The 19,519-nt window shown below is 49.6% G+C and overlaps 2 protein-coding genes across 2 annotated transcripts in view; both read left to right on the plus strand.

Annotated features, from left to right (window-relative positions):
- Positions 1 to 19,519, plus strand: part of RABGGTA (Rab geranylgeranyltransferase subunit alpha) — a 228,651-nt gene that overhangs the window by 158,721 nt on the left and 50,411 nt on the right. The window lies entirely within an intron of this gene.
- The window catches only part of LOC142465109 (protein-glutamine gamma-glutamyltransferase K-like), a 56,974-nt gene that overhangs the window by 4,392 nt on the left and 33,063 nt on the right, over positions 1 to 19,519 (plus strand). Inside the window, exons 2-8 of the mRNA XM_075569031.1 lie at positions 1,106 to 1,244; positions 1,880 to 2,071; positions 2,217 to 2,450; positions 3,664 to 3,782; positions 4,350 to 4,457; positions 7,879 to 8,056; positions 15,867 to 16,005. Of these exons, the coding sequence (XP_075425146.1) occupies positions 1,124 to 1,244; positions 1,880 to 2,071; positions 2,217 to 2,450; positions 3,664 to 3,782; positions 4,350 to 4,457; positions 7,879 to 8,056; positions 15,867 to 16,005 (1,091 nt within the window). The 5' untranslated portion in view covers positions 1,106 to 1,123. The remainder of the gene's footprint in view (positions 1 to 1,105; positions 1,245 to 1,879; positions 2,072 to 2,216; positions 2,451 to 3,663; positions 3,783 to 4,349; positions 4,458 to 7,878; positions 8,057 to 15,866; positions 16,006 to 19,519) is intronic.

Genomic DNA, 19,519 nt, shown 5'->3' on the forward strand with positions numbered 1-19,519 from the left:
TCTATAGCCTCTAACAGGGCAGGCAAGTACAGTATATGGAATGATACAGTGTATGGTTTCCAAATGTTTGATACAGTGTGTAGCACTGACATGTGAAAGGAAATACAATATTGCCAAAAGGGCTACTCAAACTATGTCAGTAGCGAGGGTTCCATTTACACTGCTACGGTACTGTACACGCCTATGCATTTCAACAATTTTCAAATGAGACATACAGTACAGTACTGTACAGCAGCACAGCACACAAATGCATGTACTTTAAATATGCAATTTTACTATTATTGCGCACGCACGCACAGACTGTGTACTGACGTAGGTTGAACCGCGAAGGTATTAGACTTCAAAGACAACAGCTCGCAAACGCCCCCATGAGTTTTTACACGGCATTGCAGTATTGCAGACAGCGAGAATAAAATGCTTAAATCACGGGCGCGAAAATAACGCAATACACTCCAGGCGAAAACGACACAAAACCACACATAACCGGGATAATCTGAAATTCGCAGAGCTAGCCGAGTTAGAATTAAGGCTGTCGCCACTGTAAGGAGATTTCAAAATAATTATTCATCCCAAGGGCAGTACAAAAGGAAATGGGGTTATCCCTTAAGGTTGGAGGAAAGGAGATTCGATCAGCAACAAAGGAAAGGGTTCTTTACAGCATGGGCAGTTCAAATGTGAAATTCACTACCCATGAAGACTATGATGGTAGATACAATAGATATGGTCCAAAAAAATGTTGGGCATCTTTTCAGAAAGGAAATGTATACAGGGATACAGCTAATAAGTAAACATGGGAAGGGTGTTGATCCGGGGAGTCATCTGATTGCCAATTCTTAGAGTCAGAAAGGAATTTATTTTTCCCTTATGAGATCATTAGATGATATTTCACTGGTTTGTTTTTTTTTGGTTTTTTTTGTCTGCCTCTGGATAAATATACTATAAGTACTGATATGGGATAACGTATCTGTCGTCTAAATTTAGTACAGGTTGAACTTGATGGACGTATGTCTTTTTTCAACTTCATCTACTATGTATATATGTAACACAATACAGCCTCTATAACACGAGGCTGCCTTCGTAACACGAGACTGCCTCTGTCCTGCAGGTCTCAGTCTCTCTGGCAATGTCACAACACCCTGAAAGGAAGAAGTCCTGGTGGCAGAAGTGCTGCTCATGTACTTGGGGAGAAGACCTAGAGGACAGTGACAAAGGAGAAAGTCCAGGGGAGATACTACCAGGCTCAGGTGGGACCAGGACAGAAATATCCATTTGGACAACCTGCCCTCCAGAGAAATGAGCCATGAATATCCCATGACCCTGTCATCGGACCTCATGGACTGCCTCCCCTCTGATGCCTCTAACCCACCTCTCCTCTAACCATTCCTCATAGCCCCTCTCCTCTAACCTCTCCTCTGAGCCCCTCAGCTCTGATCCTCTCCTCTATCGCCCCTCTCCTCTAGCCCCTCCTCTGTGACCCTCTTAGCTCTAACCCCTCTTACCCCTCTCCTCTGTGCCCCCCTCCTCTTACCCTTGACTTCTCTTGTCTGATCCCCTATCCTCTGATATCTCTTCTGACCCCTCACTTATGACCTCTCCTTTGACCCTTCTTATCTGACCCCTTACCTCTGAGGCCCCCTCCTCTGACCGTCTCTCCTCTGACCTTCTCCTTTGAGCCCCTGACACGCTATCCTCTAACACCTCTTCTGACACCTCTCCCCTAACATATCTTCTGACCTCTCACCTCTGATTTCTCCTCTGACCCATCTTGCCTGAGTCTCTCTTCTTTGACCCTCTCTTATTTGACCCTCTCTCTGCTGACCATCTCTATTCTGACCACTCACCTCTGACTCCTCTCTTCTCTGAAACCGCTGGTTTGCAGTGTTTGCGCTGGAGGTGCAGAGCGTGGATCTGATGAAGCAACGCACAGGGGAGACGCGCAAAGCTCATCATACTGACGAGTTTGAATATGACGAGCTGATTGTACGAAGGGGGCAACCCTTCCAGGTCTGTGTCACCTTCCAGAGACCCTTCAATGCCAAGAGCGACCAGATCTGTGTCCTGCTACAGATGGGTGAGTGAGACACACTGACGCTGCGGCGCTCCTCTGTGTTTCTCACTTTTCTGGGGGTGACTGTAATCTGGGGGTGACTCTGTAATCTGGGGGAGTCTCTGTAACCTGGGGGAGTCTCTGTAATCTGAGGGTGTCTCTCTTTCAGGAAACATGCAGCCAATCACTCTGCCCCAGGTCCGGGAGTTTGATGAGGGAAACTGGGGGTGTCAGGTGGACTCTCCAAGCGGCTCCAAGGTCACTCTGTGGCTAAATACGTCCACTCAGGCGCTAGTCGGGAAATACCAGCTGTGTGTAAAGACTCAGAGTCCCGGAGGGTCGTATACTCAGCCCTCTAATCCCACACTCAGGCTGTATGTGCTGTTCAATGCATGGTGTCACAGTAAGTGCGCCCTACAAACCAGTCATCCTACAAACACCCTAAAAAGAAAGATGGTGCAAAAAGCGTCTAAGTTATGTGAACAAAATATATTGTGAGGTATAGTGATTGATTAAAACAAAAATACCAGGGAATATCATACAGTATATTTGAGATATGGCCCGCCTGACACCAAAGCTGACCGAAAAAGATCAAAACATACAGTAGTACAAATAACAAATACGAACCGGCGCCTTAGAATGAGTCCACAGAAATGTCCAATGAGCTTCCAAATATTAGATTAAACTTGAATTGGAAGTCTAATCTTGCACCTCTGGACCGGCTTGTTGGATCCTATATTCACCCTACCACATTTTGCTGACCCTACACTCACCCTACCACAATGCGCTGAACCTACACTCACCCCACCACACTGTGCTGATTTTACAAACACCCTCCCTCACTGCGCTTACCCTACACTCACCCTACAACACTGTGCTGACACTACACTCACACTACCACACTGTGTTAACCCTACACTCACCCTACCCCACTGTGCTGACCGTACACTCACCCTACCACACTGCGCTGACCCTACACTCAGCCTACCACACTGTGCAGACCCTACACTCACCCTACCACACTGTGCTGACCATACACTCACCCTATTACTCTATTCCTTACTCTCTCTCATGTTCCCTTCCTTACTCTCTCTCACACTCTCTACCTTACCCTCTCACACCCTCTTCCTTACCACCTCTCACCCTCACCTCCTTACTCTCTCTCAGCTTACACTCTCTCACCTTATTCTCGCTTATGCTCTTTCCCTTACCCTGTCTCACACTCCTTTACTCTCTCACACACTCTTCCTTATTCTTACTCTCACTTTTCCTTACTCTCTCACATTCTCTCCCTTACCCTCTCCCCCACTCTCTTCCTTGCTCTCTCTCACACCTCTTCCTTACCCTCTCTCACACCTTACTCTCTCACCTTACTCTATCTCCCTTACCCTCGCTCACACTCTCTTCCTTACTCTCCCTCACACTCTTCCTTACCCTCTTTCACGCTCTCTTCCCCCTTTCTCATCCTCTCATACTTACTCTCTCACGCTCTCTTCCTTACTCTCCCTCACACTCTTCCTTACCCTCGCTCACACTCTCTTCTTTTCCCTCGCTCACACTCTCATCGTTACCATCTCTCACACTCTCTCTTCCTTACCCTCTCTCCCTCTTTGCAGTGGACGCCGTGTTCCTGGACAATGAGTCTTGGCGTCAGGAGTATGTGCTCAATGAGATTGGTCGGATTTATTACGGCACCAAAGATCAGATTGGGGACAGATCGTGGAATTATGGACAGGTCAGAGTGCAAGGGACTGAAGTCTCTCTCCTCCTCCCATCGTGGCCATGTTCAAGGCGCTGGTGCGCTCCCGTATCCGGGCAGAGTACACATACGCCGGGACCACTGGGATGGTTTCAGAGTTTGCCTCTCAGTGGGCGTCAGGCGGGGTGCTCTGCTCGCTATCCCCCACTCTGGATTATTTTGTACTAACCCTCATTCCTGGGATCTCCCTTTCTCAGTCCTGGGGTCTAATTCTCTCAGTCCTGGGGTCCCTCTCTCAGTCCTGGGCTCTCAGTCCTGGTCTCTCAGTCCTGAGGTCACTGTGTCTCAGTCCAGGGGACTCTCTCTCAGTCCACGAGTCTCTATCTCAGTCCAGTGGTCTCTCCCTCAGTCCGGGGGTCCACGTCCAGGGAGTCTCAATCCAGGGTGTCTCTCTCTCTCAGTCCAGGGATCTCTCCCTAGTTCCGGGGGTCTCTCTCAGTCCGGGGGTCTCTCTCTCACTCCAGGGATCTCTCACGCCGGGGGTCTCTCTCTCATACCGGGGGTCTCTCTCTAACGCCGCGGGGCTCTCTCTCTCTCACACAGTTTGAAAAAGGAATCATGGATGCAGTTTTCTTTCTGTTGGATCGTGGAGGTCTCTCTCCTACAGCTCGAGGAGATCCGATACGTGTGTCACGTGTTATATCCGCCATGGTGAGAATCGCATCTATGTCTTACACATTAAGGGAGGAAGGGTCTTTGTGTAACAAAGGGGGCACTTTGCTAGTGTGTCATCCCCCCCACACCCCTTCTCTCCTTCATTCCCCCCTCCCTTGTCCCTCCTCCCTATCTCCTCACTTCCCCCTTCCCCCCACCTCTCCCCCACCCCCTCGCTTGTCCCCACACCCCCTCCCTCCCCCCTTCCAACACCCCCTCTCTCCCCCTTCCCATACCACCTCCATCCCACCTCCCAACACCCCCACTCCCTCCCTCCACCCTCCCGATAACCCCTCCCTCTTACCAACACCCCCTCCCTCTTACCCATACCCCCTCCCTCTTACCACACCCCCTCCCTTGTCCCCATGCCCCTCCCTTGTCCCCAAACCCCCTCCCTCGTCCCACACCCCCTCCCTCATCCCCACACCCCTCTCCATTATCCCCACACCCCCTCCCTTGTCCCACACCCCTCCCTACCTCCTCCCCACACTCCCTTACTCCCTCCTCCCCACACCCCTTACTCCCCACCTCCCCACATGCCCTCCCCTCCTCACCACACCCTTTCCTCCTCCTCCCCACACACCCCTCATTCCCCCTCCCTCACCACACCCCCTCCCTCCCCAGTCCCCAAACCCCCTCCCTCATCCCAAACCCCCTCCCTCATCCCCACACCCCTACTCTCTCCTCCCCACACCCTTTACTCCCTTCTCATCACACCCCCTCCCTCCCCCTCCCCACACCCCCTCCACCACCACACCCCTCCCTCCTCACCACACACCCTCCCTCCCCCTCCCCACACCCCCTCCTTTCACCTCCCTCTCTCCCCACACCCCCTTCCTCCCGTCCTTCACTTTCCCCCTCTTCTCCCTCTCCCATCCCCTCTTCTCCCCCTGCCACAACCACTCTCCTCACTCACCCACACCCTTGAGCCCCCCTCCCACCCACCTCCTCTATCCTCCCTTCCATCGCCCATTCTCTCTTCCCACCCCTCTCTCCTCCCCCTCCATTCCCCCCACCCCTTCCCTCCCTCCCCCATTCTCCCACTCTCCTCCCTTCCCCATTCCTCCTCCCTCGCCCCACCCCTCTCTCCTCCCTCCCACAAACCCCCTCCCTTCCCTCCTTCACTTTTCCCCCCTCTTCTCCCCCTGCCACAACCTCTCTCCTCCCTCCCCCACACCCCTATCTCCTTACTCACCCACACCCCTATCTCCTCACTCGCCCACACCCTCCCTCCCCCTCCCACCCACCTCCTCTATCCTCCCTTCCACCACCCATTCTCTCTTCCCACCCCCTCTCCTCCCCCTCCATTCCCCCACCCCTTCCCTCCCTCCCACTCCCTCCCGCTCTCCACACACCCTCCCTCCACTACCTCAAACCCCCTCCCCTGTCCTCACACTCCATCCTTCCCCCTTCACTTTTCCCCTCTCTTCTCCCTCCCCCACCACCTCTCTTCTCCCTCCCCCACACCCTGCCTCCTCATTCCCCCACACCCCCTCCCTCCCCCTTCCCACCCCCCTCCCTCCCCCTCCCACACTCCTTCCCGCCACCTCCCTCCCCTGTCCCCACACCCCCTCCCCCACCCACACCCCTTCCCTCCACCTCCCTCCCCACACCCCCTCCCCACCCCTCCCTTTTCCCCTTTCCCACCCCCTCTCCTCCCCCCCCACACCCACATCCTCTCTCTCCTCCCTCCCCCACATCCTCTCTCTCCTCACTCCCCCATACCCTCTCTCCTCCCTCCCCCATACCCTCCCTGCTCCCTCCCACACACCCTCTCTGCTTCCTCTCCCACCCCCTCTCTTCTCCCTCTGCCACACACTCTCTTCTCCCCTCTGCCACACCCCCACTATCCTCCCTCCCCCTCTCTCCTACCAACCCAACACCCCTCTCTCCTCCCTCCCGAACCCCCCTCTCTCCTCCCGCCCCCACATCCCCTATCTCTTCTCTCCTTCCTCCCCTATTCTCCCTCTCTCCTCCCTCCCCCATTCTCCCTGTCTCCTCCCTCCCCCTTTCCCCCTCCCTCCCCCACACACCCTCTCGCCTCCCCCACAACCTTTCTCCTCCTGCTCCCACACCACTATCTTTCCCCCTCCCACCCACCCCCTCTCTCCTCCCTCCCACCAACTCCCTCCTTCCCCCCTCACTTTTCCCCTTTTCTCCCTCTCCCACCCCCTCTCTTCTCCCTATGCCACACCGCCTGTCCTCCCTCCTCCACACCCTCTCTCTTCCCTCCCCCACACCCCCTCACCTCCCTCCCCCATTCCCCCTATCTCCCTCCCCCATTCCCCCTCTCTTCCCTCCCCATTCCCCTTCTCTCTTTCCCCCCTATTCCCCTTCTCCCCTCCCGCCCCAACACACCCCCTCGCCTCCCTTTCCCACACTCTCTTTCCTCCTTCTCCCACATCTGTCTTTCCTCCCCCCACTCACTTTTACCATTTCTCCTCCCTCCCACTTCCTCTCCTGCCTCCCCCAACCCTTATCTCCTCCCTTCCCACATCCCTTCTCTCCTCCCTTCCCCTCACCCCCTCTCTCTTCCCACCTAACCCCTCCCCATCCTCACTTTTCAGCTCACTTCTTCCTCTCTCACCCCTCTATCCTCCCTCCCCACACTCCCTCTCTCCTCCCTTCTGCCCCTCTTCCTCCCTTCTTCCTCTCTCCTCCCTCCCCGTCCCTCCCCCTCTCTCCCCACACCCTCTCTCATCCCTCCTACACACCCTCTCTGCTCCCTCACCCACCCCATCTCTTCCCCTTCTGCAACACCCTCTCTCCTCCCTCCCACACCTCCTCTCTCCTCCCTCCGCCACACCCTCTCTCTCCTCCTACCCCACACCCCCTCTCTCCTCCCTCCCCCATTCCCCCTCTTCCCTCCCTCCTCCTCTCTCCCCCACACAGCCTCTCTTCTCCCTCTCCCACACCCCTCTCTCTTTTCTCCTCCCTCTCCCATGCACCCTCTGCTCCTTCCCCCACACACCCCTCTTCACACAGCCTATCTTCTCCCTCACCCACACCCTCTCTCTGCTCCCTCTGACACAAACCTTCACTCCTCCCTCTCTCACACCTCTCTCCTCCCTCTCCCACATCCCCTCTCTCCTCCCTCTCACACCCCCACTCTCCTCACTCTCACACCCCCTCTCTCCTCCCTCTCCCACACCCCCACTCTCTCTCCCTCTCCCACACCCCCACTCTCTCCTCCCTCTCCCACACCCCCATTCTCTCCTCCTTCTCCCACACCACCACTCTCTCCTCCCTCTCCCACACCCCACTCTCTCCACCCTCCCACACTCCACTAACCTCCCTCCCGCACCCACTCTCTCCTCCCTCCCACACACCCACTCTCTCCTCCCTCCCACACACCCACTCTCTCTTGCCTCCCCCAAACTGCCATCTATCCTCCTCTCACTTTTCCCCTCTCTACCAGGTGAACTCCTTGGACAACAATGGGGTGATTGTTGGAAAATGGTCTAAGAAGTATGATGATGATGGGGTGAATCCACTTGCCTGGGTCGGCAGTGTGGACATTTTGCGCCAATATCACCAAACTGGGACTTCTGTCAAATACGGGCAGTGCTGGGTGTTTGGCGGTGTCACTACTACAGGTACAGTACCAGAGGGGAGGGAGAGGGACCCTAAAATGATGAGGAAGGGTTATGGCTAGAGGGATGAGATGATGAAGAAGGGTTTGGGTTAGAGGGTTGAGATAAGGAAGGGTTAGGGTTGGAGTGTAACGGGAGACTACCCGAGTAGAGGTATTTACACCTTTATCACCGAGATCATTCACTGAGCAAAATAAGTGAGTAAAACAAATTGTCATTTATTTCATAGAAACAGACGTACACACATTGGATTACAAAATATATAAGAAAAACACACTTACTGGGGATCTGGGGGAAAAACTAGACTTTCCTAGCTTCTACAGTCCATAAAACAAAGTTTGTAGTTGACCGCGACTAAGTCCCAAACCTCCTGGAACTCAAATCGGCATGGAGTTCCAGCTACGTTCCCTTTTCACAACTTGGCCGCAAAAGTCGGGACTTAGAAAATATTTCAGCTTGAGATCTCTGAAGCCGGCTCGCTGCTATTTCTCACAGAGCATCTTTTGGTCAATTCGAATTTCCCGCTGCTGTCTTGGCGCTTGAATCTTGGAAGAATCTCAATACCTGATTGGCTGCTGAGTTTCTTATAGTATTTCAGTTCCATTCACAAAACACTACAGCCAATCCAAGCATGGGAAGATTTCGACCAGCCTATCAGAGACTTGCCAGTCGCCTGAAGCCGGGCAAGCACGGATTCGGTTTTGCCACGGGCATGCGCCAACTTGACACCTCTGCCACTTGCTATGCAGAACCCACCTGCTGAGTCAGGCTCCTCTGGACTGGGGCAAATGTCGCCGATGGCTTCCATTCAAGCCAGGAAGTGGGTACTTTAGTTTAACTTCGGTACTCCACCCGCCTTCACACCTTGGCATCTCTGAGACTTTCAAGCCTGGGACTCGAGCAGACTTAGGCTGCACTTATAGTGCCGGCTACGGCTACAGATTACGTCACCCATCTCCGTAGCCCTTGCGAAAGTTGTAATTTGAGTTTTAGGGACGTCACTTGCTACAAGAGGTGTGACATCAGGCAAGGGGGAAGGCAGAGGGGCGGAGACAAGAGCAAGGGGGAAGGCAGAGGGGCGGAGACAAGAGCAAGGGGGAAGGCAGAGGGGCGGAGACAAGAGCAAGGGGGAAGGCAGAGGGGCAGAGACAAGAGCAAGGGGGAAGGCAGAGGGGCGGAGACAAAAGCAAGGGGGAAGGCAGAGGGGCGGAGACAAGAGCAAGGGGGAAGGCAGAGGGGCAGAGACAAGAGCAAGGGGGAAGGCAGAGGGGCGGAGACAAAAGCAAGGGGGAAGGCTGAAACGGAGAGGAGTTGTAATTTCTGTTTGTATGCTGAATTTACTTTACTTTAAATTATGGGAGAATTTACTATTTTAAAGTTGTTAATATAGGGTGTTTCACTTGACAAACAATCACTAGAGATATATCAATTGCCGTTGCTCGCTGGATCCGGGAATTTCCTGCGGGTCCCATGTAATAGCACAATAAAGAAGAAGATCCTGGCACTCGGGCTTCGCAAAACGAAGGTTTATTCACAGCCAAAAAAATCCAACGTTTCAACTGCACATGCAGTCTTTCTCAAGGAGAGGGCTATCATAAACACACAAAAACAAACATATATATACCCCTTACCTCACCTAAGTTTATGTGCTGCAGCTGATGATCTGGCGCAAAAATCGGACTCCACCGTGACGTCATGGGTGCGACGGTGGTCCACGCATGCGCAACACGTCGCACACACCTCTGTGTGCCCGGCACATGGGCGCGGCTCAGCGTCGGCACACCACGCACAAAGGTAGCTAAAGTCATGAGTGGAGTGGAGTACCTCAGGGATTGGTACTGGGACCCCTGCTTTTTAACTTGTTTATTAATGACCTTTTATTTATTTATTTATAAAATATTTTACCAGGAAGTAATACATTGAGAGTTACCTCTCGTTTTCAAGTATGTCCTGGGCACAGAGTAAAACAAATAACACATGGTTACAAGTACAGTACATAAATGAACAGGGTATACATTATATACAAGACATTGCGTGCACAGTTAAAGAAAATATATATTATGAGCTTATGAAACAGTTACAGACCAGGTTAAAATGTGAGACAGCCTTAGATTTGAAAGAACTTAAGCTGGTGGTGGATATGAGAGTCTCTGGTAGGTTGTTCCAGTTTTGGGGTGCACGGAAGGAGAAGGAGGAACGTCCGGATACTTTGTTGAGCCTTGGGACCATGAATAGTCTTTTGGAGTCAGATCTCAGGTGATAGGTGCTGCATGTGGTAGGGGTGAGGAGCTTGTTCAGGTAGCTGGGTGGCTTGCCCAGAAAGTATTTGAGGGTGAGACAGGAAAGGTGAACTTTGCGCCTAGACTCTAGTGATGACCAATCTAGTTCTTTAAGCATTTCGCAGTGATGTGTGTTGTAGTTGCATTGGAGAACAAAACAACAAATTGAATTGTAGAGGGTTTCAAGTTTGCTAAGGTGGGTTTGAGGAGCCGAGCCATATACTATGTCTCCATAGTCAATAATTGGCATTAGCATCTGCTGTGCAATACGCTTTCTGACCAGGAGACTTAGGGAGGATTTGTTCCTGTAAAGTACCCCTAGTTTGGCATAGGTCTTGGTTGTCAGGGTATCAATATGCATCCCGAATGTTAAGTGGGAGTCAAACCATAAGCCCAGGTACTTAAAACTAGTGACAGGTGTTAGGGTGGTGTTAGTGTTGGTTCTAATCAGGAGCTCAGTCACTGGAAGCTTTACAAATTTAGTCTTGGTCCCAAATACCATTGTTACAGTCTTGTCAGTGTTTAAAAACAGTTTGTTTTGGGAAATCCAGTTTTCGAGTCTCAAAAAGTCAGACTGAAGTATGTGTTGAAGGTCAGAGAGGCTATGGCTGTGTGCATATAGGATTGTGTCATCTGCATACATGTGTATTGAGGCTTCCTTACAAGCTGTGGGAAGATCATTAATGAACACTGAGAAGAGTAGGGGCCCCAGAACAGAGCCTTGCGGGACACCACAGGTGATATCCAGGGGGTTGGAGTTAGAGCCTGAGATGGACACATGTTGGGATCTTCCTGATAGGTAGGACTGAAACCAGTGTAACGGGTTTTCTGGACTGCCTGACCCACCCAATCTCATATTGGCCCTTGTGGTCTAACCAGTCCCCATTACAGTGTGAGTGTGTCTGGTGGTGCACCTGTTGGCTACAGGTCTCCTGAGTCTCCCGCATGATGGTGTATGGGAATGGACCCGTCCAGACAGGCAGCTGAGGTAGTGTGCAGAGTCCTACCTATATCCAGTGCAGCGCCTCCACCTCATCAGGATCCCTGCGTCCGCTTGGGGATGAGTCCGATGAGGAACTCCTCTGTGGTGCTCCCCTCTGTGCAATAAGTCCACACATGCACACAAGAGGGTCTTTAATCAGATGCATCTTTATTTGTGCGGTGGGCCAACTGCCCTCCACAATGGGGTGTACTTAGCCTTCCATTGTTCTCGCACTTCCCTTTGAAAGGTATATCGTCCAGGTAATTAGTGGGTTCCCCTATCTCCCCTTTAGGGAGATAGTTCCTGTGCCAGGTCCCTGGTCACAGTATCATTATTGTCTTTTAAGTCACAACACAGACTTAAGTCTTAAACCTCCATCCACAACTCCAACACACATAGAACTAACTTTGGATCAGTGCTGTGCCTTATGTATACTCTGGAGACTGACACACCTCTGACATCACTAACCATGGAGTCAGAGCCTGTGACCACTCCCATCCATACATAGGGCACCTCACCAGGGTGTGAGGGCAAACCTCCATAATTACTGCTGGCATGCCCACAACTTACCAGGCCTTACTGTCAGCAGGAGAGATGACTGTTAGCCATTTTACAGCATGGCTACACCAGTTTAAAGCATGCTTCCCTATTCCAGAGCTCTGGAGTTTGTTAAGCAGGATAACATGATCAACTGTGTCAAAAGCCTTTGCAAAATCTAGGAATACTGCGCCAGTGAGTTGTCCCCGTTCCATTCCACACTGGATTTCATTGCAAACTTTTAGCAGGGTAGTTACGGTGGAGTGTTTGGGACGAAACCCAGACTGGAATTGGCTAGGGAAATTTGTCTTGGTATAGAAATCGCTTAATTGGGAGTGGACACATTTTTCCATAACTTTGGATAGAATTGGAAGAAGTGAGATTGGCCTGTAGTTTGAGACAGTGTTTTTGTCCCCACTTTTGAAGATTGGGACAACTCTGGCAGTTTTCCAGGTCTTAGGGATATGGCCTGCAGACAGGATAGAGTTGACTATGGACGCAATTGGTTTGGCAATGGCTGGGGCACCAAGTCGTAGGAACCTAGATTGTAGTAAGTCGGGTCCACATTGGCTGCTTAGTTTTAATTTGAGGAGCACTTGTGTAATCTCCTCTTCAGATACTGGGCTAAATTGAAAATTGTGGGCAGTGTTGGGAGGGGGTGGGACTGTAGGGATACTCCCAGGATGAGATTCATGTTTGGGGTTTGTGCTGCGTTTCGCTAATAAGTTAGTGGCACACCCCACAAAGTAATCATTGAATGCATTTGCAATGTCAGTGGGGTTTGTCAGAGTAATATCCCCCTTAGTGATATTACTTGGTTGTTGATGGTTAGGAGGCTGGAATATATTGTTGATAACCTTCCAGAAGTTAGCTGGGTTTGATGTATTTTGGTGGAGATTGTCAGAGTAATATTGTGCTTTTGCATGCCTTGTTTGCCTTGTGCACATGTTCCGCATGCATCTGTAGTGATTGAGATCCTTGGTAGTGCCAGTTACTTTGTGGCTTTTCCACAAGGCATCCCTGAACTGGTAGAGTGCTATAAGGTCAGGTGTAACCCATGGAAGGTGGGCCCCCCGTACCCTTATTTTGCGTAGTGGAGCATGGGTATCGCAGAGTTTTAAGAACTCGGATTGGAAATAGTCGAGCGCAGAATCGGGGTCGGGAATTAAATCGATTCTGTGCCATGGGCAGTTGGTAAGGTCATCCAGAAACTGTTGTGGGTTAAAGTTTTTAAATGTTCTAGTGAGGAGAACTTTAGGGCTTGAATGGGGCGGTTTAATTTTCCTTACACAGTACACTATTGCATGGTCACTGAAAATATCAGGAAGGATGCCAGAGGATTGGATTCTGCTGGGGTTTGAGGAGAGAATCCAGTCTAGCAAGGAATTGTTATGCGATTTCAGGTTTATCCGTGTGGGTTGGGAAATGAGTTGCGATAGGTTAAGTGACTTGAGTTGTATCTGGATTTTGTGGTTTTTAGGGTCAAGCCAATTGAAGTTGAAATCCCCAAGAACTAGCAGCTCACTCTTCTCATTCAGAGAGGAAATGGAGCCAAGAAATTGGAAATGGAGCCTTGAGGTTGGCATCGAGAGCAAAGTCTCCATCTTTGCTGATGATACTAAATTGTGTAAGGTAGTAAGAATCAGAGCAGGATGTAATTTCTCTTCAGAAGGACTTGGAGAGACTGGAAACGTGGGCAGGTAAATGGCAGATGAGGTTTAATACAGATAAATGTAAGGTTATGCATTTGGGAAGCAAGAATAAAAAGGCAACTTACAAATTAAATGAGGAAACATTTCAGGAATCCTTGATGGAGAAGGATTTAGGAGTACTTGTAGACAGCAGGCTTAGCAATAGTGCCCAAAGTCATGCAGTAGCTGCAAAGGCAAACAAGATCTTATCTTGCATTAAACGGGCAATGGATGGAAAGGAAGTAAACATAATTATGCCCCTTTACAAAGCATTAGTAAGACCACATCTTGAATATGGAGTACAATTTTGGGCACCAATACTAAGAAAAGACATAATGGAACTAGAGAGAGTGCAGAGAAGAGCCACCAAATTAATAAAGGGGATGGACAATCTAACTTATGAGGAGAGGCTAGCTGAATTAGATGTATTTACATTAGAAAAGAGGTGTCTAAGAGGGGATATGATAACTATATACAAATATATTCGGGGACAATACAAGGAGCTTTCAAAAGAACTATTCTTCCCGCGGGCAGTACAATGGACTCGGAGCCATCCCTTAAGATTGGAGGAACGGAGATTTCACCAGCAACAAAGGAAAGGGTTCTTTACAGTAAGGGCAGTTAAAATGTGGAATTCATTACCCATGGAGACTGTGATGGCAGATACAATAGATTTGTTCAAAAAAGGTTGGACATCTTTTTAGAAAGGAAAGGTATACAGGGGTATACCAAATAAGTATACATGGGAAGGATGTTGATCCAGGGATTAATCCAATTGCCAATTCTTGGAGTAGGGAAGGAATTTATTTTTCCCCTTATTAGATATCATTGGATGATATGAGTCTGGTGTTTTTTGTTTGCCTTCCTCTGGATCAATAAGTATAGATATAGGATAAAGTATCTGTTGTCTAAATTTAGCATAGGTTGAACTTGATGGACGTACGTCTTTTTTCAACCTCATCTACTATGTCACTATGTAACACACACACACACAATCTTACAGACACACAATCATACACACATTCCCTCTCTCCCTGCACTCACACACACAAATCCCCCCCCCCCTCACACCTGCATTAGAAGCTATCTGATTGGTTATAACCTGTCACATGGTGAGACCGTCGCTGTAAAAGTCAAATTCTACTGACTACAGAGATTTAGGTCGATCCGTCGCCGTCGCGCCTACTAGAAGCGCATGCAACGGATTCAATGCATTTGTTTTGACGCATCGCCGGCACTATAAGAGCAGCCTTAGTGGCACCAGGCTTGGTAGCCACATGGTCTCTCGGAACCATGGAAATGTAAATTCCCCAGCTCATATATAGTGCATAAACATATACCATTATACACAATATTAATAAAAAATATCTCACAATTTCCTCTAAGTCCCTCGTTCCTTAGGATTGACGGAACAGACACGCACGTTCATTTTCAGCACTCCTAGACCTTCCTATAAGAAGTTAGTTAAAAAGTTGAATGACGTAACGCTTAGGTTAAGTTTCAGAGCTGCTTATATTTTCACTGAAGCTGGACTTAGACAAAATATCAGCCTCGCAACCTTTTAGATGTTGGACCACCCCAGAACCTCAATACCCGGTTCTGGTTGTCTGGGCATATACTGGGGGACTCCCCTTAACCCAGGGACCCGACTGTACCCAGGATACATTGCATCTCAGCCACCCACTCCCCTGTGCATCTGCGTTGCCCCCAAGGCGCACAGCCTGATGGGGCTCCCCAAGAGCGGCACCCCTCTGCAAAGGACCAGCGTGCTAAGGGTTAACATTTCCTTGTTCTCTGTGGAACGTCAACCCCACCCACTGGAATGTTAATTAGCCATGAGGGCACAGAGCTTTTGTTCACAGCTGCATTGCATCTCAGCCACCCACCCCACTGTGTATCTCCGTTGCCCCTCTCTCTCCTCCCCCTCTCTTCCCCTCTCTCCCCCCTCCCCCTCTCTCTCCTCTTTTTCTCTCACTCTCTCTATCCTGTCCCCCCTCCCCCCTCTTTTTCCCCCTCTTTATCCCCCTCTCCCTCCTCCATCTCTCTCCCCACTCAATCTCCCCCTCACTCTCCTCCTCACTCTCCCCCCTTAAGGGTTAAGCTTAATTGCACACACTCTCTCACTACCCTCTCTCTCTAATGCACACTCTCTCTCACTACCCCCTCTCCCATCTCTCCAATGCACATTCTCTCTAACCCCTCTCTCTATCTTTAATGCACATTGTCTCTCCCTCCCCCATCTCTCTCTCTCTCTCTCTCTAATGCACATTCTCTCTCCCTCCCCCCATATCTCTCTAATGCACATTCCCTCTTTCTTCCCTCAGTCCTCCGATGTCTGGGAATCCCAGTACGCACTACTACAAACTTTGAATCTGCACACGACACTGACAAAAATCTGACAATGGATATGTATTTCGATGAGAACATGAAGCTGCTGAAAAAAGAAACAACCGACTCTATCTGGTGAGGCTGGGGATCATATATATGTGTGTGCGAGTGCTTATATACTGTGTATATACATATATATGTCAAAGGACAGGGGGTGCCCAGTGCTACATCCAAATGACAGAACATACATGGTAATAATTACAAGAAATAATGATTCAGTACTAATAATAATGCTAATAATAGATGTAGCCGTGACCTCTGATTCACCCTGAAAGAGCGGGAGGTTGCGCCTGTACAGAGTATTTGCAAAAGCCCGTGAAGGAGTAGAGTGCAGTTGGTGGGAGGGAGCAGATCCTTGACCCAGCAGCCCCGCGGGGAGTGTCATGTGACGGAGTTGAGCCAATGGGCTGAGGAGGAGGTGGAGGAGATATAGGGTGGTGGTTGCGCGCACGTGGAGAGAGAACAGGTTGGAGAGGAGATGGAGTGTTGTTGTGTGGGAGGTTAAGCCATTCCGGCGTAGGCCGTATGCCCTGGGCCCAGTTAGCCCTGAGTCACCGTAGAGACAAGCGGAGCCAGGATTTGCCATAGTGAGGTTCCTGTTCCCCTAGTATTCGTAGACCTTGTTCGGGACTATACTGTTGAGCGGGAGGTCTGGGCTCAGACCCCGCAGGTGTGTTGGAGTCCGGGTGGGATCGCCCCGGACCCTTGTTCGAGAGAGAGAGAGAGAGAGAGAGAGAGAGAGAGAGAGAGAGAGAGAGAGAGAGAGAGAGAGAGAGAGAGAGAGAGCGAAAGGTATCGACTTGCGGAGACCCTTTGTGAAGAGCGTAGCAGATCCGAGTACTGGAGTGCTCGGCAGGTATTTCATCAAGGGTCCCAACGGCACCATTCCTTCATTCGGGACACAGTGGCTGCGCAGTCACCCTTACACACACATAGTGATTAACTGTGAAGTATCGGGACGGTTCTGTTTGGGGATTGGACACGGGGTGGGATCACCCGGTGGCGGGGTCGGGGAGAGTTGGCGTCCGCCATGGCGCATGAGTGTGTTGGCGTCCGCCGAGGCGCAAGAAAGTGTTAATGCCCGCCGTGGCGTGGTATGCTGTGTTCCCAACTGGGATGTTATTGTGTGTATCTATATGTGATATCGGTCTAACAGTTAAAGAAGTTGGTTATGGTAATTGGCTGTGTGTCAGTACTTATTGTATAGACGTCCTGCGAAGACCCACTCCCCCGCTGGCGGGAGCTGTCGCAGGTGGAGGCGCTGCACCCGTGATAATTATTGCGCATACCCCAGGCTCTCCGTGGCAGAGACTCAGGCCCTGTGAGCCTACAGGTGATACAGCACAGAGTAGCAGCTTGCTAGCGATAGGAAGCAGGGCTACATAATAAAATATGGTTTTTAGTTAGATATTTTGGCCAAAGCCCACCAAACGTCAAGGTAAACCATAATAAGTGCAAGTCCAACACTACACTGCACCTGTTCCCTATACCTCTGTATGAGGGGGAAGAACCATAATAGATTCCTTACCTGCAGCAAAATGAGATCCACTATTAAAAAGGGGGAGGTGACCTGGGTCTGGGGGAGGTGCCACAACCTCCATACAACTGATTCCAGTTAGAAATTAATTAACACGAGCCCAGCAAGCTCAAACGCCCACACCCACCTAATCTTGACTATATGTAATGTCACATAGAGTGCCAGAGGGCTGTGGCAAGTGAATATAGCAAACGACAGCGGGTGCCCAGTGCTACATCCAAATGACAGAACATACATGGTAATAATTACAGTACAAGAAATAATGCTTCAGTACTAATAATATTGCTAATACTAATAATAATAAAATATGTTTTTTTAGTTAGATATTTTGGCTAAAGCATCACAAGCCTGCACACCAAACGTCAAGGTAAACCATAATAAGTGCAAGTCCTACACTACACTGCATTTGTTCCCTATACCTCTGTATGAGGGAGAAGAACCATGATATATTCCTTACCTGCAGCAAAATGAGATCCACCATTAAAAAGGGGGAGGTGACCTGGGCTCTGGGGGAGGTGCCACAGCCTCCATACAACTGATTCCAGTCAGAAATGAATTAACACGAGCCCAGCAAGCTCAAACGCCCACACCCACCTAATCTTGACTATATGTAATGTCACATAGAGTGCCACTGGGCTGTGGCAAGTGAATATAGCAAACGACAGGGGGTGCCCAGTGCTACATATATATGTGTGTGCTTAATTACTGTGTACAGGGGCGTAGCTTTAGGCCGGGCAAAGCCCGGGGGCCCGCACTCTTGGGAAACCGCTTGGCAAACGCTGGTTGTGCATGTGCACTAGCAGCCGCTCACGCATATTTAGCTATGCCACTGACTGTGTATATATACATAAATGTGTGTGTGTATATGTATGTGTATATGTATGTGTATATTGGATTGTTCATTTGCATGTCATTTCCCAGAATCCCTTGCTGCAGTGGGAGCACTGTATGCGAGGTGATAATGGTTGAAAGACAGGGTTGCAGACCTGTCTAAGACATGTGAATGTGCTCACAAGTGATTTTCTTTATTGGCTATATGCTAACGGTGGAGGTTTTCTGTCGCCTTTTTCACCCACCATAACTTAAAATGTATATGGTAAACCTACCCAGCCTAGAAATATTTCAAAACAAGTATAGACCTACCTCACACTGATGATACCCATCAAGGCTGAAACATGTCTGTGAGTGGTCTGCACTTGCTTTGTTAGTCCCATGCTGTGTTTAAAAGCTGTGTGAACGCGATACATCAGCTTAAATGGGCTGCACGTGAATGGATATTCCAGGCAAAAGGTGACACTGCGTGCTCATTTGCATGGCATTTCCCAGAATCTCTTGCTGCAATGGGAGCACTGTATGCTAGATGATAATGGTTAAAAGGCAGGGTTGCAGACCTGTCTAAGACATGTGAATGTGCTCACAAGTGATATTCTTTAATATATATATACTGTATATCAAACACACAGAGTTGGTGCCGCAATCAAAACCATCGCCCATAAATCAAAATAAATCACTAGGCCAGATGTAGGGGTTAAATTTACCCTCTGGCGGTGTTAACAACCCAATATGATATACGAACACAAAAAGAAAAAAAGAGGGTTTGTTGAAAGCACACGAAAAATATGTGAAAGTACAAAATGGATTTTATTACACAAAAATAATATTAAAATATACCTAAACACATACTAAATGAACACTGCTGAACCAAAGAATACACAATAAAAATGTAGGGACCCAAAATATGTAACATGCAAAATACATAGGTATGATAATGCAAATCCAGGGGAAAATAATTTCCCCTGGAAATGCAATGGAGATCGGCCGATCAGCAACACATGATAATACAAATGACTGAAAAAAAAACGATATCTACACAAACCCAAGTAAACACAGAAAAAAGAGCAACAAAAAGAGCAACAATGAAAATATAATGAATGAATACCCTAGATGCTGTGTAGCCAGAAGGTGGGGGCTAAACCCTGGCAGTTATAATAAAAAGCCAGAGAAAAGACAGAAAATAAATGTCTAAAATATGCAGAGGCGGGGTCCCCTCAA

This window comes from Ascaphus truei, chromosome 13 (genome assembly GCF_040206685.1).
Source record: "Ascaphus truei isolate aAscTru1 chromosome 13, aAscTru1.hap1, whole genome shotgun sequence".
Lineage (NCBI taxonomy): Eukaryota > Metazoa > Chordata > Amphibia > Anura > Ascaphidae > Ascaphus > Ascaphus truei.